The sequence below is a fragment of the Onychomys torridus genome, chromosome 4 (genome assembly GCF_903995425.1).
Source record: "Onychomys torridus chromosome 4, mOncTor1.1, whole genome shotgun sequence".
NCBI lineage: Eukaryota > Metazoa > Chordata > Mammalia > Rodentia > Cricetidae > Onychomys > Onychomys torridus.
In genome coordinates this window covers 140,430,976-140,455,140 of record NC_050446.1, presented here as the reverse complement: position 1 = coordinate 140,455,140, position 24,165 = coordinate 140,430,976, and the positions used below count along the sequence as shown (strand labels likewise).

At 50.4% G+C, this 24,165-nt stretch overlaps 2 protein-coding genes across 3 annotated transcripts in view; both read left to right on the top strand.

Annotated features, from left to right (window-relative positions):
* Bpifb1 (BPI fold containing family B member 1) overlaps positions 1 to 566 on the top strand; it is a 33,355-nt gene extending 32,789 nt beyond the window's left edge. For both annotated transcript variants that reach the window (XM_036186412.1, XM_036186411.1), the window contains exon 16: positions 404 to 566. In XM_036186412.1, the coding sequence (XP_036042305.1) occupies positions 404 to 436 (33 nt within the window). In that variant the 3' untranslated portion in view covers positions 437 to 566. The remainder of the gene's footprint in view (positions 1 to 403) is intronic.
* A 4,698-nt stretch (positions 567 to 5,264) lies between these two features.
* On the top strand, positions 5,265 to 23,297 carry LOC118581498. Its single transcript, XM_036183657.1, has 15 exons — positions 5,265 to 5,373; positions 6,440 to 6,656; positions 8,546 to 8,650; positions 9,615 to 9,746; positions 10,428 to 10,512; positions 10,602 to 10,665; positions 11,060 to 11,145; positions 11,765 to 11,947; positions 14,037 to 14,090; positions 14,851 to 15,003; positions 15,992 to 16,059; positions 16,212 to 16,257; positions 18,277 to 18,340; positions 21,082 to 21,161; positions 23,268 to 23,297. The coding sequence occupies exons 1-15, from the start codon at positions 5,265 to 5,267 to the stop codon at positions 23,295 to 23,297; spliced, it is 1,476 nt and encodes a 491-aa protein (XP_036039550.1).
* The last annotated feature ends 868 nt before the right edge of the window (positions 23,298 to 24,165 follow it).

Genomic DNA, 24,165 nt, shown 5'->3' with positions numbered 1-24,165 from the left:
ATAAACCAGAGCAAGTTTTAAAACTCAGGTGTCCTCTAGAGACAGCCAGGAATCTGCATTTACAAAATTTCTTAGAGCTCCACCATGGGCTTGAAGACAACTATCCTACACAATCCAGCCACTGCGCGCGCACACACACACACACACACACACACACACACACACACACACACACCTTGACTGGGCCACAGAGTGCTGGAAGATACTACTGTGCATACACAAACACTCCACTTCTGACTGTGTTATGCACTCTACACACACATGTTCAAAGTCACGACTGTTCCCCCAACACCCAGGCTTCGAAGCTTCATGGAGAACAAAAGCAGGGCAACCCCCAAAAAGGTAGGAAGTGAAAAGCAAAGCAAAGCAAAATCTAACCAGATTGACTCCTCTGCAATTCCAGGGTGCCCTCAAGCTCACCCCAGCCTCCTCCTAGAACCCTGGCTCTCCTCCCTCCTGATGAAGACCTGGATAGTAGCTGGCCAGAACAGGCCAGGTCCCAGCTGGAAGTATGGGAGCCATCTATGTAGACTATCCCCCTGCAATCAATAAACACTTGCCAGTGGCTCTTGTTGTCAGGGTGGTTTTGTCCAGCATGGGAGTCACTCTGCCTCTGGCAGGCCTGGGATATGAACAGAGACATATGGATGGGGTTCAGACACCTCTGAGCCAACCTGGATAAGTCTTTGTGATGACCACAGAAGGATAGTAGCCACAGTTGGGATCACCACCCTTTTGGGTGGCTTTTGAGGCAGGGACACCCATTTTTTTGATCTTGTTGGTCATATGCTCTCTGAGCCCTGTGGTTCTGAAAACAGACAAACAGGAAGCAGCTTCCCCTAGTGGGCCTCTGTGCCCTTCTCTGTCACGTAGGGAGGTCCATGGTTCTCACCTTGCAGAGCTGAGGTTAGGATTAAATGAAGCACCTGTTGGCACTCAGCCAGTGGCACCATGGCATAACAGGCACTTGTCACCGACCTCAAGGAACACTTTATCACCCAGACCTTTCCTACTTAGACATGCGTGAGGGCCATTGTCTCTGTGGCTTCCCTGAAGCCTCGGTGTTCTGGGACAAGACAATAGGCCTCTGTTCTTTAGGCCTGGGTTGCACCCACACCCAACCAAGCCTTCAGTCATGGAAAAGCCCTTACAGGAAGACAGGGGTGGCATCTGGGAAGGGACAGTACTTGGTGTCAGGGCATCATCTCTGTCAGACAGAGGTCTGCAGTGCCACCTGTTCCCCACAAGGTGGGTTCTTCCAGATTTGAGCGGCCAGGCATGAAGACTTTTCCCTAATATGGCCAAGGCTCTCCAAGTCCGTCATCCCCTGGGGCCTCCTAGAGTGGCAGATGAAGAAGTCCAGGATCCTTACTCCCTGGGCAAAGAACAGCTCTGAGACCCCAGCTCTCCTGTGGCTCCCACTCTCCCACAGGAAGGAGCTTGGGTACCCTCAGCAGCTGGTCACATCCCACTCCCTACGTTTGTGTGGGTCATCTCCTAAATACATGCCACTCAAATCTGGATATCAGTCTACTGCTGGGGACCCGAACCATGACCATTTGCTCCATGTGGTTAACACTAGAGGGATCTTAGAGGTGACTAATCACCTACCTTCCCCCACAGACTATGGCAAGTCTCTCCCCTCACTAGGTGGCAAACTGGGGTTCTGGTAAGTCACCATCACCACCAATCAGCAGCCTGTCACTGTCTGATCTTTCAGGCTCCTTCCCCACCCACCCTCTTCTGTTCTCTACCTTCCATGGCAAAGAAGAGTAAGTGCTCCTGAGCTGGCCTTCAATGACAGGACCCTGAAACGCCATCCCTGACTAGGGACAGGAGGCCCTAGAGGTAGGGGTTCCCAAATCCCACAGGCAAGGCTCTGAGCCTCTGCACCCTTCCTTGACAGAGAAAAAACTCCTTCTCTTTAATCTGAGTCTCAGAAACAGCAAAGAGAAAATTCCAGGTGAGGTCTTACATATTATCCTTTAGTGACTCCCATCTATGATCCCAGCTCCTTGGAAGGCTGAGGCAGGAGGATTACTAGTTGGAGACTAGCCTGGGCTACATCACAAGACCATGTTTCAAAAAGACTCAAATCTTCTATTGGGCATGACAAATTTAAATCAATAGTTATATACATTTCAATTGGCTTTGAAAGTATAAATTTACAACCTCAAGTTCCATTTGCTTTCGGGATACCATCTCACAAGGACTCCAATTAGCAGTAAGGCTCATTAAGGAAGGGAATGGCTCAGTTGCCTTTAGCCTACCAGCTATGGGTGGGTTAAGATATCTGTTGGTCTTTTCTGTGTTGAACACACAGATTGCAAGCCCAGCGCCACTTAGAGATCTTTGGCAACAGTTAACTCTGCAGCTCTCACAGGATTGAGCCTATATGATAATGAGTATTCAGAGGCGGGTAATGCCTGGGGGCTCTCACCAACCTAAGACAGAGCACCTGTGTGGCCTGGGCAGGTGTCTCCATGATGGGTAAGGTGACCTGCTGACGTCCCATGCAACCTAAGTCAGAAGTTCATTTTTTAGTAAAAGGGGGGGCCCTGTAGGGCCCTGGCCCCCATTTTGGGCAACTGTTGCCTTGCTTGCTGACCTTGGCCTTGATATTCTCCCTAGGCTAATTCCCTGCGAGATTCCACCCTCCTGAATGCTTAAGGGAAGCTCCTTGTCTGTGTATCCAGCATATTGGGTATTAACAGCTTAGATGCAAGATTGTAAAACATCAGAAGCAGGGTTGGGGATTTAGCTCAGTGGTAGAGTGCTTGCCTAGCAAGCACAAGGCCCTGGATTCGATCCTCAGCTCAAAAAAAAAAAAAATCACAAGCGAACTTCTGCTCTCCAGGGTTCTCCCATTGTGCTGGAAGCCTGTATTTAAGACTTCCTCCCTCCTTCAACAAACGGCATTCGGCATTAGAGAGAGAGAGAGAGAGAGAGAGAGAGAGAGAGAGAGAGAGAGAGAGAAATTGAAGACAGCGATGTTCTAAAAAAGGAAGTGATGATGGTGTCATGGGTCTATGAGGATGCTGAACTAAAGTCTATCAAGTTGTGCAAACAGGAAAATTGTATACTATATGAATTACCTGTCAATAAAGATCTTATATTTAAAAAGACTTAAATCTTGGGCCTAGAGAGATGTATCATTGGTGAAGAGCACTTGGCTGCTCTTCCAGAGGCTCTGGGTTCAATTCCCAGAGCCTACATCAAGGCTCACAACCATCAGTAACTCCATTGGCAGGAAATCCAATGCCTCCTCTCTGGCTTCTGTATGCACCAAGCTCACATATGGGTGTACAAGACATAAAGATGGGCAAAACACCGTTACACATGAAATAAAACAAAAAAGACCCCCACTCTTTGGGCTGGAGAGGTGGATCAGAGATCAAGAGTGTTTACTGTTCTTACAGAAGACCCAGCACCTTTATCAGGAAGCTCCCTACCACCTGTAACTACGGTTCCAGGGAATCTGGTGTCCTCTGGCTGCCGAAGCATCTGCATACACATGGTTCACATAAACTCATTCAGGCACACACACCTACACATAAATTTTAAAAAAAATAAATTAAAAAAAAAAAGAGCCTAGTCTTCTCCAACATATTCCACCAAATCACGTGAGCATTCACTGCCAGCCTGTGCTGTCTGCTAAAGGAAGAGCTTCAAAGCAAGCCGAGGTCAACCCTGCACTTTCTGGGTATCTGCTGTTTCCCTGGGACTCCATCTTCTGCTAGTTCTCATCCCTGAATCTCCAGGTGAGAGCTGAAACTCACGGAATAAAGGGTGGGGAAGGAAGGGGAGACATGGTATAATGATATTATAATCTCAAAGAACTAAATTTCAAACAAAAAGAAAATAAAGCTGAAGCGAACATCCACCCTGCTTGTGCCCTGGACTGTAAAGGAGAAGATCCCAAGCCAACTGGAGATAGTCCTGTCTGCTCAGGGGTGGCCATGCCATGTAATAAGAAAGGAGCCATCTTCACCTAGCTAGATGCATACAGAAGCAAGGTGGACTGGGTCCCCACAAGGCAGGGTCTCTGCACAGCTAGGTGGCGAGAATTCAGGGCTGGAACTGCTGTGTAGAACCAACAAATCCTGGTGCCCTTTCTGGGCCCTGACATCAAATCCCAACTTTCCCTGGGAAAGCTACTGACCTTGACGGAGGTATTTATCCTTCTGCATCTCAGCTCCCTTATGTATAGAATGTAAATAGTCCTAACAGTTTGTTAACCCTTCCTGTGCACTGGGCCCTGTGCTCACATCTGTATGAATTACCACAGTGACCTTCACCAACCCCCCAAAGCCATAGGCATGTTTATCATATTCTGAATGAGGTTTAGAAAGGAATGAACATGACTTGTTCTCCATTTCTCAGCTCCTACACAGTCACAGCAACCATTCCAGGGCCTGTCTGCAATTTTGGTGACCACGGCTGGGCAGAAATGATGAGAGCCTAGGTGACATACATAGGAAAGGCATGAGAATACAGTGACAAGGTGACCACGGACACTGCTACCCTTATCTTTGCCTCTCAACTGCTACACACACACACACACACACACACACACACACACACACACACACACACGCCACATGCACACATATCCTCACCCCCTTGGGCTCCATGCTAGTCACATCTTGCATTAGCAGCCTCTGCACCCCTCACAAGAGCTGAAGATGTGCCAACAGGAAGGGCCCAGGCCCAGCCCACTTCCTCCTTGGGGTCTGCTGAGCTTGCCCCTCCTGTCCCCACCCCCACCTCAGTACCAGGCTTTATCAGTTTTGGCCAAAAGCCCCTGGCTACAGGGGGCCAAGAGGAGTGATTCTTCCCCTGAAGAACTCCTGAGCGTGCCAAGACCTGGCCAGGGGCCTTGACTTCCCATCACGTGCCCACCCCTCACTCCAGAGCTTGGCGTATAAAACTAGTCCTTTAAGAAAGCTGGTGACACCGGCCTGAGAGACTCTAGAAGGTCCATTCAGAGAGTGGTAAGGACAAAATTGGCAGCACCCGCATACTCAGGCTGTGCCCCATTGTCACGTGGTGAAATAAAGCAGAGATTCTTAGCACTCAGTCATGCTAGGTTCGGATCCAAGCTCTGCCACTTACTGTATCACCATGAGCAAGTTGGGCCCAGAGCAGGACTGTTAAGACTTAAAAAGATGGATATAGAGGGTATAGAGTGGGGGACACAGGGCTGCGGGTCCCTGGAGAGGACAGGAGCTCTCACTTCCATGCCCACAGGTCCCAACGGGAGAATGCTGCTGATGTGGACACCGCTGTTGTGCTGGGGGCTGCTGCACCAAGCCCAAGGGACAACCCATAGTCCTCTCCTCCTGCGGTTCAACGAGAGATGGCTGGAAACAAGTGAGTCTCAAGGAGTGAGCTTGGAGAGGCACGAGCTCCAAAAGGGCAGAGCAGGGGACAGCTCTGGGCTTGTCCTCCTCTGGCCTCCCACTTACCAGCCTTCCCTGCTGTCCTTGTCCCTCCTCGGTTCTAACATCTGCATGGCCCACTTGTCATGGGTAGTCCTCACCCTGATATTCAAAGCCCCCATACCTCCAGAGTCTTCCCCACCACCTACCCTGTCCACCACATAGAGGTCATGGCTGCCTCCTTGGGCTGGTGTGGGCCCTTCCCCCTTCCTCCCCTCTTCAGTGTAGTATACTCCAACTGGGCCTGCAAGACAAAGTCCTTAGCTCCTCTCCTGAAGAAACCTCTTCTGATCTCCCTATAGCAGTTAGGTCTATCCTTCTGGCTCCCACAGCCCTCTGGTGAAACCTCAATGGCCTTGTCCAGATACAGCTCCTGCCAACCTGTCTGTCAGCCTGTCTGTCTGTCTACTGTTCTTCCTGCCTCTTGTCTGTGAGGTGCTTCTTGTCCCAGCTCCAGGATCTGGTTTGCAAATTCACCATGCTCATAACCTTGAGGCCTTTGTATGAGCTGTGATTCTCCCTGGAACCTTCCGTAATGAGATCTTTCACTTCCGTGAGATGTCTGTCCCAAGCCTCGTCCTCCTCCTCCTCAGAGCAGCTCTCCCAGACCATCATGTCCAAAGCAGATGCTCCTCACTCACCATGCTTTGACTCAGCCCTGTTTCATTTTCTTTATAACAAAACATACTTTACTTGCTGACCTGAGTATAAGTTTGTCTTTCTCCCTGGCTAACATGTCGACTCCGGGGCAGTGGGAACCATGCTGCTCCCTGAGCCCAGACTTGCTGACTGAGTTTGGTGGCAAGCTGAGACTGAGCCCGGAGAGTGACTTGAGCCTAGGCATTGAGACCAACCTGGGTAATACAGTGAGTCCTGAGCTCTGGTGTCCTCATATGTACTTGCTGATGAATGGCCATCTTATTTGCCAGTTGGGCACAGGTGCCAGTGAGTGTTTGCTGAATGGCTGAATGGACCCTGAGGAGATGCTCTGTTCCCAGATATTTCAGATCTATTCCTAGAACATGAGGTCCTGAAAGGTATCATCAGGATGCCTGTGACTGGATCCCCAAGTGAGGGTGTGTCTGTCCTGGACCGTCTGCCCTTCGTCAAAAAGGAGTTTGTTGGGAAGAAGAGTGGGCTGGACCTGTCACTTGTGGGGGACCTGCTCTCTGGGAAGATGATGCCTGAGCTGAAGAAGCTACTAGAGACAGCTGGGTGAGTGGCCAGCAAGGCAGCCTCTGCCTCTCTTCTCCTTCAGGAGGCTTTTCCCCGTCAAGTGGAACAAAGGTGGGCTGGCAACCTGGGGTCCACAGCGTCTCCCCAACCTCAAATGCACGAAGCAGGTTTCCTCCTACTGTGTGGCTACCTTTCCAGGCCTCTCCAAACACCCCTAGGAGGGAAGCAGGTCTACACTAAAGTGGGTTGGTGGTGCAGCGTCCTCTGTGGTCCCCCACTTTACAAATCGGAATAGTGTTTCCAAAGTAGTTTCAGTTAATCACCTACCTTTGAATAACAAGAATTTTCCTCAAAGTACAGGTTTCCCAATTGTATCAGTTTGCCAGGACAGCCACACTAAAGTGTTCAGAGCCAAGTGGTCTCCCTGCGGAAGATGGAGGCCAGGGCAGGGGTCTGCCCCTGCTTCCTGGAAGCTTGGCTCAGTCCTTGCTCCTGGCATCCACTAGCAATCACTGGGGCTGGTACCTGCTGCCTGATACTGCTATCTCACAGGGTATCCTCCTGGGTCCAAATTCCCTCTCTGTAAGAACACAGCTATGTTGGGTTATAGTCTAGGCTAGGATGTATGTATAGTATGACTTCACCCATAATTCTGATTGTCCTTAAAATGAAAATCTGGCCACACCTGTCCTGACCTTCCACATGTCAATGTTAGTGTCAGGTCTATAGTCCCTTAGCCAGTCCCCAGATGCCCCACCATGCTGTCTGCTCAGCCCTGAAAGCCCTGGGTTGGAGCCTCCTTGCAGAACAAGAACCTGCCTTAATGAATGGCACTGAGTTTGACTGAGGGCATGTCTCCCTCAAGGTGACCTGCACAGCCACAGGCTCAGCCCTGAATGCATGAGTCCCTCCCCAACATGAGCCAGGAAAGACCCATAGGTCCTAAGACCCCAGGCTCCAAAAGGGATTTTCTGGTGGGTGTGAAATGGAGTAAGAACTTACAGAATTATAGTATGAGGAGAACTGCCCAGGGAGAGTTGGGAGGCAACATAGTCAAATACCATGCCAGCCATGCCAAGTATTGGCACTGTCCACTGATTCCCCCACCCCACTGGGGTAGTCATGCCATGGCTATAAGTCTATCCTATCCCAGGACATGGCTTGGAGGGGACAAAGGAAAGTACAACATGGTCTGATCCTAAAAATATCCTCCAGGCTGGGCAAGAGCATCAGAAGTTCCATCCTTAGCTACGTAGGAGGTGTGAGACTAGCCCAGGCTGTTTGAGACCCTGTTTTGAAACAAACAGGGGGGAAAATCCCCTCCAGAAAGCCCCATGCTGGTGGTCAGGTTTCCCCTGTGAGAGAACATGTTGCTGCCTGACTCACTGGCTCCAGGGGAATCACCAGTTGCAACCTTGACCCCTCTGAGCCAGGGACAGGAGACAGCTGAGCCCTCAGAAGGGAACACAGTGCTTGAGGATGCTCAGCAGAACCCATAGCTTCTTCATGCATGGCAGAGGGGCTGCCCAGGACTCTTGCATCTCCACACTCTTGCCTGCTGGCTTTTTTTTTTTTTTTTTGAGATGCTCACAGAGCTTTATTCCCTAGACCTAAGCATCAACCCTGGGCTCCCAAGGCAAGGTTTCTCCCACTGAGCCACAGCCTCAGCCCCAGAGGCTTGTACTTGGATGCAGATGACTGTGTGTGCACAGCCTTAAGCCATAGTTCCTGGTTTTTCAGAGGCTGACCAGAGAAGGGCAAAATCCTCAAGGCTTAGAAACTAGAAGCTGAGTTCTGTGGTCTCTGGCAGGCCAGCGGGCAAGGACAGACTATCCCAAAGCTGTCTCCACTTCTTCTGACATCAGCTCCCATTCTAGCTACTCCAGACACACATGGAGCCAGACACATCACCCACATGCCTCCCATAGGTTGGTCATAGAAGATGCCAAGGGGCCAGAAGTCACCCTGGAAATTCTAAGTGACAGCCTGCTGCAGATCACAATGCGCTGCAAACTGTACCTCTCGCTCCTAGAGTAAGTGCCCATGGTACTTCCTCCCCACATGCTGCCAGGAAGCGAGACTAACAAAAGCCATGTGCCACTACAAGGATCACAAGTCCTTTCCGCTTGGGCATGTTTCAAAGACTGACTTCTGAGGAAACAGGTATAGAATGGAGAAGAGCCCTGCCTGCCCAGGATCATACAGTGAGTCTGCTGTGAGAGCCCTCTCCCATGCTATCTGTGCATGTGGGCACACTGACACTAATGGGGCAGTCTAGGAAGAGTCCGGGATTCCTGGGCTGGGCAGCTGAAGCAAGAGTATCCATTCCCTGGACATGAGTCTGTAACCAGGTATAATTCCAGTTCCCTGCTACAGGAAGCAAAGTGTCCACCTGCATAGCTCTGAACTGTGAGTGGTTGTACATGTGGACATCTGCAACAGCAGTGACACAGACTCATGTTGGCTTGTGAAGTAGGGATGCTACTTTGAAACATGCCAGCTCCTGCCTTTCTGGTGAATATGACTTTTTGGTGTGACCTTACCACTTAATGGCAGAGCATTCTATGACCATTCCCCCTAGGATGGTTCTGCTTAGTTGGGAGCTAAGCAGTACCCTTCGTTAGTGCTTGGGTGACAGATACAAACCCAAGGAAACACTATGACAGAGTAGGGGGCCCTGAGAAATGTGTCTCTGCTCCCAGAGGAACATATTGTCGCCTTGGTTAGGATAGTGTAGCAATAGTAAGATTCATGACCCACAGGACCTCAGCAATTGGGAGACAATGTGTCCCATCTCAAGGTCACACTCTGGGCAGGTGTCTGTTGCCCTGTGAGGACACTGGCTCGGTGCTGCCCAGTCTGCCAACAGATTCCATATTTTAAATAGCTCTCCTAGTTTCTAATGTAAGCCTGCTGGCAGCAGCAACAGCCAGTTCATGACTTGGTCTCAACCTTGGAGTCTGGCTGGGAGCCTGCCCAGACATACTGTCCCTACAGGATCCTATGGCTAGAAGCCATCAAGAACATACGCATTGGCGTACGGCTGGAGCAGACAGGGAACAAGACCCAGGTGGCCTTGGAGGAGTGCCACGCGCCCCCTGGAAGCCTGAACGTTGAGATCCTGAAGCAGTGAGTACCTGGTGCTTCTGAGCCTCCCCTGGCTGTGATAGGTAGTGGCTCCTCCTGCACTGGCCCAACCCTTTCTGCAGTGGTTTCTCTGAAACCCAGAGCTCAGGCTGCCTCTCCTTCAAAGCCACAGACTGTCCATGTCACCTGTCTGTCAGCCTCTCCTGCCTCCACACTGAAGGTCATGGTTAAGACTCAACCTCTGCTTAGCTAATCCTAACAGTGGGTCCTGGCCAGGTCCTGACTTCTGGGAGCCTCATTTGCATTGCTTATGATACCCAGCCCACATGGAGTGGTCCTGGGGAGGAGATGTACTAACCCACTCACATAGCACAGAAACTGACACCCATGGAGATGATCATTCATCATTTGACACAACCCAAAGCCTCCAGGAAGCAGGACATGATCTCTCCATCGCCAGTGGGGCCACGTTCTGCTTGAAAATCCCAAAGACCTTTATGAAGGAGAGAATACGAATCAAGACATAATGCAGAAAACTGGAGAGAACACACATGGAGGGGGAAGACAGGAGGAAGAAAATGGAGAGGAGGTGGGAATGCCAGGGAAGGAAAAGTCGTCGATGTGGGTCCTGCTGTCCTGCTTCAGTGGTGCTCACCTCCCCCTTCCCTGCCCACACCTTTGGTGCACCGCATGGCTGTCTCTACCTTGTCATCCCTCCCCTAGAACAGAGACCCTGTTGCCCAACCAGCTGCTGAATCTGGTGACTGAGATCCTGGAGGAATCCCTGCCATTCCTCCTCCAGAAGATAGTGAGTCGCCAAGGGGAGGGGCGTTCCCCCAAGAGAGCCTCTCCACCTCGGCCTCATGCCAGCAGGACCCCCACTTCCCTTCTCTCTAGGTGTGCCCTGAGGCCACAAACCTGCTCAACTTCCTGCTGGAAGACCTGCTACACATCGCTCTTCGTATGTTGCTGCTGGTCAACTGTCCCTTGCCATGTGTCTATAGGAATATACCCAGAGACAGGACAGTCCTACCTACAGGGGGGATACTTTCTAACGGGGAAAAAGAGGGGACAACATGGCTTGTAACCTTTATATGTCACTTCCCCTCCAAGCCTCAGTTTCCCCATCTGTCAAACAGGATCAATGAAAGGCCCACAGATAACGCCTGTTAGAATAATATTAACGACCTGGCACAAATGACAGCATGCAATAACTGTCCCTTGTTCTAGGAAGCATGTGCTCAGCCATCAAGGGACTTAAGGCTGAGCAGAGGAAAAGGGATTTCTCCCTGCCTCCCGCAACATCCTTCCCACCTCTACTTCCGGCTGAGTTAGGTTTCATTTCTGCTCCACAGCTCCAATCATCTCGGGTCCTGATGATTTCCAGTACTATGTGACCAACACCGAGTTCACAGAGGGAGCCATCCTGATGACAGTGCAGGTTGGCAACCCTAGGCTACCATGGGCCCTTGGGGAACCTGCTGGGAGTGGACGGGCAAAGAGAAGGGGAGATGGGACTTCACAGGGTGGGGAGCAAGGGAGAAAGAGGAAGACAGGAGAGCGAGGCGTGAGAAAAGGGAATGGTCAGCAAAAGAGGAAAGAGAATGGGGAGGTCACAGGCGAGTGAGTCAGACCCAGCAAGAGAGAAGCTGCGTCAGCTCCCAGGCAGGGAAACGGAGGGCAGAGAATGGCTGAGGACTGCCCAGCTTCTGTCCACCTGCTCCTTGATGTCTCTCTGTAATGGAAGGTAGGAGGGAGAAGAGGGCCCAGGAAGGCCAGGGTTCGGAGAATGGAGTGGAGCTTGATGGGAACCAGGAAGCCAGCCAGACTCAGGGGCTCAGCTCCACCTCTTCTTGTGTGGGATTGGAGTGAGTGACGTCACCATCCCAGGCCTTTGTTTCCTTGTGGTCAGATAGTGACCATAATGACTCCCCCCTGGTGATGCTATTGGTAGACTCAAATGAAACTGTGCCTGCTGTGGTCGGAAAGGTGAGCTGTGACCAGGTGCCACCAGGAGAGCTGTCCCCACTGACCATCTTTCTTCCACCATTTCTCTGAAGCTTGTGACTCCCTGTGGCCCACATCAGCGGGCTTCAAGGCCGGAGCATGTGGTTCCCCCACCTCTCCCAGGATTAGCCCAGGACAGCACGGCAGATTTTGCCTTTTGGCTAGAAATCTACAATGACATCCTGTCCTGTCTGTCCATGAGCCAGGAGATCTTCGTGGAGCCTCAAGACTCCTCGGTGAGAGCTGGGAGGTGGGCAGGAAGGAGGGACAGAATGCTCCTGTCCTGTTTCTTACATGAAAAAGCCAAGGCCCCAGTAGCAAAAGTCACTTCCCCACTCTGGACTTGACTAGTCTAACCTGACTAGCTCCTATTCATCCTTCAGAACCCTTCCCAGAAGCCCCTTTATCTGAGGAGAGGAACACTCACATGCCTATTGTTCTTTTCATACCACATACCCATTCTACACAACAGATATTTATGAAAGCCTCATGTGGGTAGGCCCTATGAACACAGGGTCTCTTATCATGTAGAGATCAGAGTCTCATAGGGGAGTAGAAAACTGAACAAGAAAAGGATGTGATAAGTGAAAGGTTTGGGTGTGAGTGTTCAAGGGGACACTGAGATGGGTTACTGGGGAGTAAGGAGTTATTTGCACCACAGACAGACAGACAATGGGCAACAATGTCTCTGAAGACAGGCTAAGAGCCTTCCTGGCAGAGGAAGCACAAGCCCACAGCCAGACCCAGTGATCTCCAGGCGGAGGTAGGGTAGGGGTGGGGAGCCGGGTATGAGGGTGTGAGGGTGTGAGGACTTTGATGTTCTCACTTCCCAGGGTTGAGTCTCTGAAGGTACCTACTCGGATCTGTGAGAGGAAGCCACTGTAAATATAGTGTGTGGCCTGGCAGAGGTCGGGTTCTAACAGTGCATCCCAACAATAACTAACTAGCTAGCCTTGCTTAAAACAATCAGGACAGCCAGAAGGCCACCTGCATATTGTCACTAGGGAAGGCTTACCTGAGGCTGGCCTCTAGTGGTGAGGAGGCACACACAGGTGGTAGAGAATAAGCACTTCCCAGGGCTGATGGGAACAATGGGCAAGGCCACCGATATCACTGCTCAAAAGAAAGTTATTTTAAATAGTTACACAAATGAGTGTCCAGACTGGAGAAGTGGCTGGTTCAAGGTCACCCACAAGTGGAATTGACTATAGATGAGGTCTCCTGTCTCCCCCTGCTCTTCCCTGTGTCCCCCGCAGATGTGACAGTTCTGAGACAGTCAGAATTGAAGCCTACATATGAAGAAATGCTTACACTGGTGGGCAGGAGCACATGTGCAGGGAGTCCTTAGAGCCACGTTTGCTACAGAGTAAAACTCAAAGTTGATTTGTGGCCCATCACTAAGCAACTAGTAAACTTACTAAGACCACAGGCAGTGTAAACTAAGACACAATGCTTAGTAAGAACAAGATGGTTCTACAGGTCCTGGCACTAAGTGGCACTAACAAGGCATAGGGCTATGTGGGCCAGAATGCTCCTCTCTGTTCATGCTTGTATGTGAGCAGAAAAAGTCCATTTGCTTATACTTCAAAATGTCAACAATAGTTACCTCTGAGATTGGATTCAGAGAGAAAAGGAAAGATATATTGAGTGAATTTTACTTCAGACATTTCTATCGTTTTCTCTATGATGATTTGTGATTTTGGAAAACCAATGGAGCAGGGATCCAAGGTAGCTCAGAGGTCAAAAATGAGCTTAACATGTGTGAGGCCCTGAGTTCAATCCCAGCACCTCCCTGAAAATCAGTTGAGCATAGATGGATGGGTAGGAGTATGATAAAGCAACGGCAGAAATTATTAATAGAACACTGTGTCGAGCATGCAAATGTCTTCTATGAAACTCAGCTTCACTGTGTTTGTAGCATTTCTCATAGTTAAGAGGCTGTGGGTGTGGCTCAGTGAGCAGACTGCCTAGTATGCACAAAGCCCTGGCTTCGATCTCAGACATTGTGCACACCTGTAACCCCAGCACTTGTGGGAGGATCAGGAGCTCAGCTACATAGTGAGTTTGAGGCAAGACTGATACATGACATACGAGACCCTGGCTAAAATATATATAATAAAATGTTAGGATAAAAATTATCAAAACCACAGAAAGTTAATCTTTCCAAATAACAGCTCTGAAAAGCCAGATATGTAACTGGCCTTGAGCTGAGACTGACTCGTGTGCAGACAATGTGTCCAGTAGAGGCAGCTATCTCCCTGAGCCTACAGTTTGCTCAGACACACCCTCAGGATGCCACAGCTGACCCGGCCTTTACCTTTCTAGGAAACTGGCCTCTGGGAGCTGTTGTCCCTGAGTGCTCAGACGCCCAAGCCAGAGGTAGGTATGATGCCTGCCCCTCCTTCAGCACCCTGGGCTAGGCAGGCTGGACCTAAAGAACTTCATGGACATGTTCCATTTTTCTGCTGTGGACTCCAGAAGTAGGTGCACCCATTTACAGTGTCAGGGATGTAAGACAAGAGGAATTAGTCAAGACAGTGACTGTGACCATGGGCTGTCATTGTTCACCACTGAGCATGTCCCACCCTGCTAAGACTCACCCAGATAACAGCAAGGTGGGGCTCATCACTGCTGAGTAACTAGAAGAACCTGATTTGAACCCAGTCCCTGCTCTAGAATCTGAATGCATTGAACTCTCCAAAGAACTTGCTGTTCACCAGATGGGCAAACAATTACAGCAGAGAATCCTGTAGCACCGTAGGTGCTAATGTCTCTTGAGCACCGCAGTTGGTCATCTAATCCACACAACTCTGTGGAGTGGGTACTTTATAAGAATGAAAAATGTAAAGCACAGAGGGATAAAGAATCTTGTTTCAGGCTACACAGCTTTCAGAGGTAGATCCATACTTTAACTGCCAAAACCAGCACAGCACTGTGCATGCCCAGCGATCTTACCTCAGAGAAGTTCACAGGATCTAAGTAACTTCCTGTAAGCCACACAGCAAGATGCTGTAGGGCTAGAAGAAAAACCCAGTGCCCTACAAGAGGGTCTTGTTCCCACCCTTCCCAGCCAGGGCCTCTACCTCTACCTCTACCTTCCTCTACCTCCCTCTACCTTTCCTGCTTTAACTTAATCCAGGTTTATAATCTGACCAGAGGGAGCCTGGGACTAGTCATCAGCACCTCAGATCCACCCACTGTCCACCTGGATGGCTCCAGGGCCACAGTCACCCAGCAGGGCTTACTGATGCTACAGGGGACCAAGAATGCCTCCTCTGATGCAGTTGCCTGGGTGAGTGAAACTGCATGGACTGGATTTCCAGATGCAGACTGAGGGCAGGGAGACCACCATCTGCTAGTAGTCTACACGTGGGCAACTGTGCCTACTGCTAAGACATTCACATACTGGTTTCTGTACTCACCAAAGACCTCCGAAGAAGTTTCAGCTCCAGACCCTCCTGTAGGGTGCTATTAGTGCTTTCAAAGACTCCCCTAGGGATGCCTGAGTCACAAAGCAACCATACTAATCATTATGGGGAGAATTCTGGGAAACATAGCCCGCCCCCAAATTCCAATGGCTCAATTCTAAATCCCTGACCTCAAAATTGGAAAGTGCCTCAGATGAGAAAGCAGAAGAGTCACTGCGCCACAGGTGCACTGGATGGTATCCTAAGGATGTAGCGGGGTCCTTGAATCTTATCTAAGACTTCGTTGTATGACCAAGAAGTAGCTACCCCCTACTGGTAGCAAAGAGCCCTGAACCTGCACATATGAATTAGAGGCCTAGCTACTCCCCCACAAAACCAAGGGGAGCCAGTTGTGATGGTGCACATTATAATCCCAGCTACTTGAAAAGCTGAGGCAGAGGGACCACTTGAGTCCAGAAGTCTGAGACCAACATAGCAAGAATCCATTTTAAATAATAAAGTAATAATAATAATACAGTCAGTTGGGACTGTTGCTCAGTGGTAGAGTCCTAGCCTAGTACAAAGCCTTGGGTTCATCCCAACAGGCAAGAAGCCTGCTGGCTTCCAGAAATGATGATTCCAGGACTAAGACCTTTCCATTGAGCCGCCCAGGAGTGGCCAGCCCCACCAGTGCCCCCTTCCCGAGTGAGGCCATATAGGCATAGGATGGGGAAGACAGTGACATGGGTACAGGGTGAGGACCATGGGACAGAGCACAAGTTGGGTTGGGGATGAGACAGGATTGGGGCATGGGAGGCTCTGTAGGAAACAGCGCCAACTCTGCCCTGCCTGTCTGCTTTCAATCCATCTCAGCAAATCCTCTCCAAAGCTATGTTCTCCTCAAGAAATCAGAAACTAAAACTCCAGTTCATGCCACACAGGTAATGGGCTTTAACTTGGGAAATATAAGACAGCTGGGAGTGGGGGATGAGGAGAAGGGATGGTTAGGGATGGCAGCCCCCTTCTGTGCCCAGGGCAGGGCAGGTACTTAGACACCCCCCCCCCAGCTCACTCACTGACTTACTCCTAACAGCGCTGTGATCACCTTGGGTCCCTACCCCACCATCATCGAGAAGCAGGTAAGTCCCTTTCTTCAGCCTTGTGTCCTAAAGGATCCATATGCAATGTAAACAGTCCTGTGTCATTGATATAGGGCTGAAAGCTTAAGTCCTAATCTGTCCCTAATTTCATCTCACCCTGGAGTCCCTGACTCCTGCTGGGGTAGGATGTGGCCTCTGGGGCCCTGGCTTGTCTCTTTCATATATATATAATATATATGCCTAGCCTTGCCTTAGGTACACAGATGAGTTGGGTATCAGCACAAAGGTCCCCACTCCTCACAGGCTAGCAGACCTAAACCCATATAAGCTTCAGCAAAGCAAATTATACAGCATAGAATTAGGTGATAGCGCCATGAAGAAAGAAGCAGGGTCAGTATGGAGATCGGCAACATCAGAAAGGAGTCTGGGAGCTGGAGAGATGGCTCAGCAGCTAAGAGCACTAGCTGTTCTTCCAAAAGACCCACAGGAAAGCTCACAACTATCTGTAACTCCAGGGGATCCAACACCTTCACACACACACAGGTGTATATGCAGGCAAAACACCAATGCACATAAAATAAAAATAAATAAATCATTTCTTTTTTTTAAAAAAAAGGAGTCTCGGGGATGTATTGGGGTGAGCTTTAAGCAGAAGCGGGGAGACCAGAGACATCAGGGAAGAGGTGAACCAAAGACCCAGTATTGAATGTGCCCCCAAAGGTTCAGGAAAGATCCAGGGCTCTGGACAGAGTGCAGGACATCAAGAGGGGCAGTGGAGGCGGGTCATACTGGGGTGACTCTCCTCAGACTGAGATGGAAGCCTCATTGAGAGAGTGTGAGCAGAGGAGACGCACACTAAGAGAAGCCAATAGGGCCCACAGCAAGGCATAGCCAGCAGGTGGATGAGGCTCCTGGGATGTGGTGGTGGCTGAGCACAGAAGAGTCAGGAACTGGCGTTTTTGAAGGTGGTCCTAACCAACAAAATTCCCAGATAGGTCAGAGAAGGGGAAGGAGGTGGGGAGTCATCTAGGATGGGGTAAAATTTTCAGGGCCACTCTTGTTCTCCAGGCTAAACATAGGGGTGCAGGGAGCTGGGCAACATGGCTGAACATACTGGCCTTCAGTCCCTGAGCCCACACCACTGCAGATACAACCTGAACCTTTCCCCCAAGGGTTGCTCCTGCTCCTGCTTGGGAAGAATAGTGCCACAGTAGGCCCCTCCCCACAGCCCACCCGTCCTCTCTGTAAGCCTGTGTCACAGACTCCAACCCTAAAAGAGAAGAGTCACAGGGAGATGGGGTTAACTGAGTGTATAAACCAAGCAACTCTGTAGGGAGAGTTCACTGGCAGACCTGCTGTACAGAATATTATGGTCCTTAACACATGATTTTCACTTGCTTATAATTTGGGTCAATGGCACTAGGACTCTTTTTCTCTCCAGTCAGGAATATCATCTGTGACAAATCACAGGGCATCCATGAGACCAGGGTGACAATTTATACACTATATAAGCCACCAACACCATGGACATGTAAAAATACGTATGTAGTAATAGCAGCCTCCTACCAGACAAAAAGCATCTACCAGAGTCGGGACAGTCCTGATCAAGACCCCCTTGTGCAGCCCTAGGGCTGGGAAGCCTGCTGTTTCAATGTGTCCCACTGCCAGCAGCTCTCAGTACGAGAAGAATTTCTCTCACACTGACCCAAAGTTGGTCCCTGTGACCCATCCATTTCCTTCCCTACAGAGATGATACCTGGCTGGTGGTGAGGGGTCTCCTTTTGGGGCCCCTTAGGGTTCCCCTGACCCTTCACTAATCTGACCCCAAAACTTCAAAGTCCTTCGAAAGCGGCATGTGGATAGCTGTGGCGGCATCTGTAATCCCAGCACTAGGGAAGCCAAGACAGAAGGATAGTGCGTTCAAAGCAAGCCCAGCCTGAACAGGAAGACTTTGGGTATTTTTTAAGGTGGTATCTGTAGGACTTCTCCAGAATCTGTGTGGCATCTGTCCGATAGAGTCTGCATGCAACTGAACTGCATACTGTTTCCCCACTGCAGGAAGAGCATCTGAAGGCCTTGCTCTTGGCGGTCCTGAAGAGGCGGTTCTTGCCTCACCATAACAGTAAGTCTCACTGTCCCTCTCTGTCAGACCACACGTCACAGTATATTGCTGGAGGCAGCACCAGACCTGTCCACAGGGGCTGCAAACAGCTGCCAGGGTTGAGACTGGCCCCTAGGCAGAGCAAGAGGCAGTACTTCTCCAAGCTGTCAGATGCAGTTGCAAAGGCAACTAACTCTGATGCAAGCTCAGAGCATGGACCAGTGGCAGGAAGGGCAGCTACAGGGAGGCTGTAAAGGAGGGGGCCCTCAGAGGGGGAGGGGCCACTCAGCCTCAGCAACTGCAGGGCCAGGTCGATGGTCCCAAGTGGAATGCCAGATGGACTGAGGCCAGTAAGATGGCTAAAGTAGGCAGCTCACACTGTAAATGTGATCAGCAGGGTGGGCATTTGTATAGGACTAGAACAGCTGAAAGCTGGATGTCACAGTACATCACTCTCCCCTCTAGCTATCAGGAATCCAGAATTTTCCAAAACTCCCTTCTCACCCTGGGCTCCTCAGATGCTGAGACAAGGCAGTATAGACAAATGGGGAGGTGAGCCAGGAAGATGGAGGGGCAATCCATAGCCCTGGGCTTCCCAGCATGGCCATTCCTTGGGCAGAGTGTGTGCCCATCACACATCTCCATGGCTACCTGGTCAGTACCTGTGTCCCACTGCATGGTGAGTTTCCCAGGGATACAGGTACTCACGTTTCTCATTGTGTCCATAGCATCCTGTCCAGTGACTCACACCAAAGAAATGTATATAGGATATACAGCCCAGCCCCACTTACTCCTGAGAGATTATCCAGCTCAGTCTTTTCATCTTTCAGATGGGCCCACTCCATAAACCCAGAGAGGTTAAGTGACTTGTCTGAAGTAACTCAGCAAATCTCTGGCCAAGCTGAGTCTAGAATCCTGACTTCTTGCTTTCTCAATTGATGGTCTTTGTGCTCTGAGTCACATTAGGAGAACAATCACTTTGAGAAGTTGGCAGAGACTCAAGCACTGCCCATGTTTCCATCCTGAGGGACTCTGGTAGCCAGGGAAGGGTCTGGGTATGCAGTGAGCAAATCTGTTTAAAACGGGAGACTAGCTGGGCACAGAGCAAGGGGCAGTAGAAGGTCTATCAGGGCAGCCAGAGAGGCCAGACAGGCAAGGATGCCACCTGCAAGGGGCTGGAGAGATAGGGTTCACTCTTTCTGTGCCCGCCACAGGCTCTCACTCAATGCTTGTGTGTCACACCCTGGAACACCACAAAGGTCAAGAGACAACCAAGAAAGTGGGCCAGGCCTAGAAGTTGATGTGGTCACGCAAGGTCTAAACACCAGGCCAAGAGACTGCTTAGTGCCATGGGGTGCTGCTCATACTACAATCCCACCCAAAGGAGAAAAGGGCAGTACAAGGCCATTGAGGAAACCCAAGAGGGCTACATGAAACAACTTGAGATAATAAACGACTGTCGTTGGGGCTGGGGATTTAGCTCAATGGTAGAGTGCTCGCCTAGCAAGCACAAGGCCCTGGGTTCGATCCTCAGCTTCAAAAAAAAAAAAGAAAGGAAGGAAGGAAGGAAGGAAGGAAGGAAGGAAGGAAGGAAGGAAGGAAGAAAGAAAGAAAGAAAGAAAGAAAGAAAGAAAGAAAGAAAGAAAGAAAGAAAGAAAGAAAGAAAGAAACGAGTCGGGAGACTTGGGAAAGTCCTTTGGAAGAGACCTAGAATGAGGGGTCCTCAAGCTGGAGACCCCGTGAGGTCTGAGGGCCAATGGAAGAACAAATGCATGGGCTCTTCTTCCTCCATCCACCCCACACCTGACCTCCAAGTGACCATTAAGTCAGCAAGGGATTGCCAGATTACTCCAAGGCCAGAGTGCCTGGGAGAAATGGGGTGGGAAAGGCTGCTCAACACCGAGTGGTGGGCACAGGAGGAGGCCATGCCAGGCCCTCAATTTTTCACAACTCCATTTATGAAAATCAGTTAGCCAAAGAGTTGACAAGCACTGATAGCAAGCTGGCCAGCTCTGTGACTTTACTGATTTGAGGCTTAGTTTTCAGATATTTGGCGAGCAAGCATATCTGTGAATATTTGCCTTCTTTGATATAGTCGGTGGATATTGTCTAACGGAGCCACATTTCTAGCATTTCAGGTTTTCAGTTGATTCTGACCCCTGTCTCGTCTATTTGTGAGATGTTTTATTTCTACCAACATGTCAGCAGTTCTTAAGCTCAGTGTGAGCATTAGGTAGAATGCGTTTCCTGAGTACCAGGAAACCTTCAATCTTCAACAAATTGTATCTTCCTTAAACACTGCAAAGAAGAATAGATTCCTAAAAACGTGGTCACAGGTCTGGGATATATTTAAGGAGAATGTTCCTTTAAAAGACTGGTCACGGGGGGTTGGGGATTTAGCTCAGTGGTAGAGTGCTCGCCTAGCAAGCTCAAGGCCCTGGGTTCGATCCTCAGCTCCAAAAACAAGACTGGTCCTGAAGGTGACGAGGAGAGGATCGGGGTATCCTGTCTGTGGCTTGCAGGACGCATGTGTCCCAGGGCAACACATTTGCAGACGCAATGTCATGTTGAAATGTTAGAAGCTGTACATCTCTAGTAACGTCTACTTCCCTAGGCTACCTGCTGTTCAGGGCTGCCTGATTAAGGGGGATTGGGGTGCAGAAGGTCCCCTGGCTGGGAAGGGTAGCCACCCAGAACCTCCCAAGCATACCTGCCAAACAGCCCTGACCACCAGGCCCTGAGCTCCTGCCTTCCTCTTGCAGAGTGGCTCAGAGGGCATGGCCTTCCACTACCCAACATCAAAGGCATCTCCTTCAACCATGCCCAAGTGAACTTCTCTGAGGTAGGTGAAGGGGGAGGGGTCTCCCCATGATGCTCAGCTAATGAGCAGGAAGTTAGAAGCTGAGGCCCCTCCTACCCTCTGCCTCTCTATTACCATGCTGGTATGTGACACCTGTTATAGAAAAGTGACTGAGGCCTTAGGGGCCAACATGAGTCCCTCAGGAAGCCAGAACACAGGGCTCCTCAAGAGCATCTCCCCTTACACAGACAATGCTATTCTCCCCACTCTGACTGAGAAGAAGCTCAAGGCTCAGGAAGGCAGAAAAGCAGGGCAAGGGTGACAAAGCAGGAGTCTTTATCTGACCTCCAATCTATTATCTTAGCCAGGACCACCCACCTCCCTAGAACTGAGGGGTCCTGGTTCCCAGCCAGTGCTGCTGTACCCGGTGCCCACTCTCTGCAAACACCCCAGGGCAGGGCAGGAAGCAGGAATAAGCTTAGAGAGCCCTGAGGGGCTGCCTGGGGATCTGCCCCAGGCCTGTCCTGCTTCCTGTCCTGGCTCCCTTTTCTTCCCAAAGAGGAAAAGTCCATGGAGGGAAAGTTCCAGGGATGTGGGTCAGTGCCGAAGAGTGCTGCTGCTCTCCTGAAGGACCCAGGGCCCATTCCCAGCACCCACAGCCAGCACTGGCTCACAACCACCTGGAACCCCAGCTCCAGAGGACCTGGCACCCACCCTGGTTCCACTGCTACCTAAACCACATGGCATACACTCTCAGACATGCAAACAGACAAATAGATACCAACAAAAGAAAAAAATGAAGACACCTTTTAAAAAGGTGAAAGAAATAGTTAAAGGAACTTGTAGAAAAACAGGTTGGAAGGGAGACAGACACACAATCTCACAGTTAATAGAATACATCTCCCAGAATGGAATGTCTTCTGAAATCTGAACATGACCATACTAAACTCCAGACTGGGGCAAGGTAGAGGCAGAGAGACAGACAGAGACACCGAGACAGAAACAGAGAGAGTTAGAGCCAGAGACAGGGAGATAGGAAATGGAGAAGTAGGTAAGTGGGAAGAGTAGGGCTCACAAATACTCTTTATTTCCTTCTCTTGCCTTGAGATGATTTCTAAGGTAGTGTAATCCCAGAAGTCAGGAGGTGGGGGCAGGAGGATCTGAGTTCCAGGCCAGACTGGGCTACATAATGGGACCCTGTGTCAGAAAGAAAGGAAGGACAGAAGAGAAGAAGGAGGAGGAGGAGGAGGAGGAGGAGGAGGAGGAGGAGGAGGAGGAGGAGGAGGAGGAGGAGGACAAAGAAGGAGAAGGACAAACAAAAAGGCAAATGAACGATCTTGAGCTTTAGGACCCCAAGCTTAGACCTTGGGCCTCCCATCCCCATTCCTGACGACAGAAGCCTGCCTTCCAGAACCTGAGGTAGAAGAGGCAGCAGGCATTGTTGCCTCATGGGGCCACTCAGTGTCTCTCCCTCCCTATTGCCCCCACCACGGCTGTTCCTGCCTGAACATCAGCCTAGGGACCTTAGAGAGTCAAGAGAAAACCCCACCAGAGTAGGCATGGAGAATACATCCAGGTAACCCAGGGTTTGTGACTGCCGTAAAAATGATGACACCAGTCCTGAGCCACCAGGTCAGGTGTTGCCCTGGGTGACAGATCCAAATGACCAGAGACAGGACACACAGCCAGTGCTTCAAGCCATGGAAGTGCTACCTCATAACCAGACCTGGGAAAAGCAAGGCTCACTTGCTGTTCTGCTTTGCAGCTGCCTAGTACCGTGGCTCAGGTTGCAAGTTACAGAGTGCACCATGCAGACTGTGATTTAAAGACTATCTGGAGCTGGGCAGTGTGCAACACACACACACACACACACACCCTTCCATGGCTGCCCTGGTTGTTCATTCATTCCTTCATGGTCCTCTGCTCACTAGTCAATGTATCTCAGGAAGAGCTCCAAAGTCTAGTGTTTTCCTGTCCTCATAAACACTCCCAAGACTCCGTCTTCCTCTCCATTCTACACCGTTATCCAGAGTCCCTGGCTCTCCTTTCTTAGTCACAGGCGTGGTCCTCTCTGGAGTGTCAGGAGCAGCTCCAGGATAGCAGACTGGGAGAGTGAGTGCACATACAGGGCCTCTGCTCTCCCCACAGGATTACATACTGCTGACCATTCTCGAGTAGCTGCTTTGCCGAGGCCCAGTCCCTGCCCCAGCAGTCCATGATCAGCATCAGTCCCCGTGGAGTTCTCAGCTGTAATAAAGATGTTTCTTTCCTCTGAGTCTGGGTCTGAGTTTGCTGTGTCTCCTGCCAGCTGGGAAGCGGCCTTGAAATGTCTAAATGAAGGGCATCCTGCCCAGCTCTAGTTCTCCTGTGACCCTTCAGGAAAGTTCTGTGCTCTGTCCTCGGTGGAAGAAAAAACGAGGAGTGGAGGTTCACACCTGTCACCCAGAAGGAGGGAGCCTGAGGGACAGGAACTGTCATGTGTTTGAGTAAGCCTAGGCCACAGAGTGAGTTCATGTCAATACAGGCTAGACGGAGACCCGGCCACAAAGGGGAGAGGGGAGAGAAAGAGAAAGAGAAAAGAGCAAAAGCCTCTTGGCTCTCCAAAGATCAGGCCCTGCGAGGATGGCGTCTAGGAAGAATGCCGAATCTGCACACCAGGAAAGCCTCTCTGGTCAAGAAGAAAGATAGAAGCAAGATGAAGAAGTGGAGGTGACTAGGAGGCGGGACCCTCAGGAGCCCAGGGGCATTTTGGAGGCCTTAGGTGCAAAGGAACAGGGCAGAGGCAAGTGGCTATTTCCGTAGATTTTTTTCCTTCAACCCTTTTTCATCTGTTGTGTTACATGACTTCTTTGTCAAAGATATGGGATCTGAGTTGCATCTTTGGCCCTGCATCACGACTATCTGGCTGCCGGGAGGTTCATAAGGTTACTGTCTACTGAGAGGCTCTCGGCTAATCAACAAAGACACACTAATGCCCTCTCCATCGAGGGCTCATCCAAATGAGGAAAGTGGGGTCCTTGAGTATAACAGAGACTTTCTAGCCTCA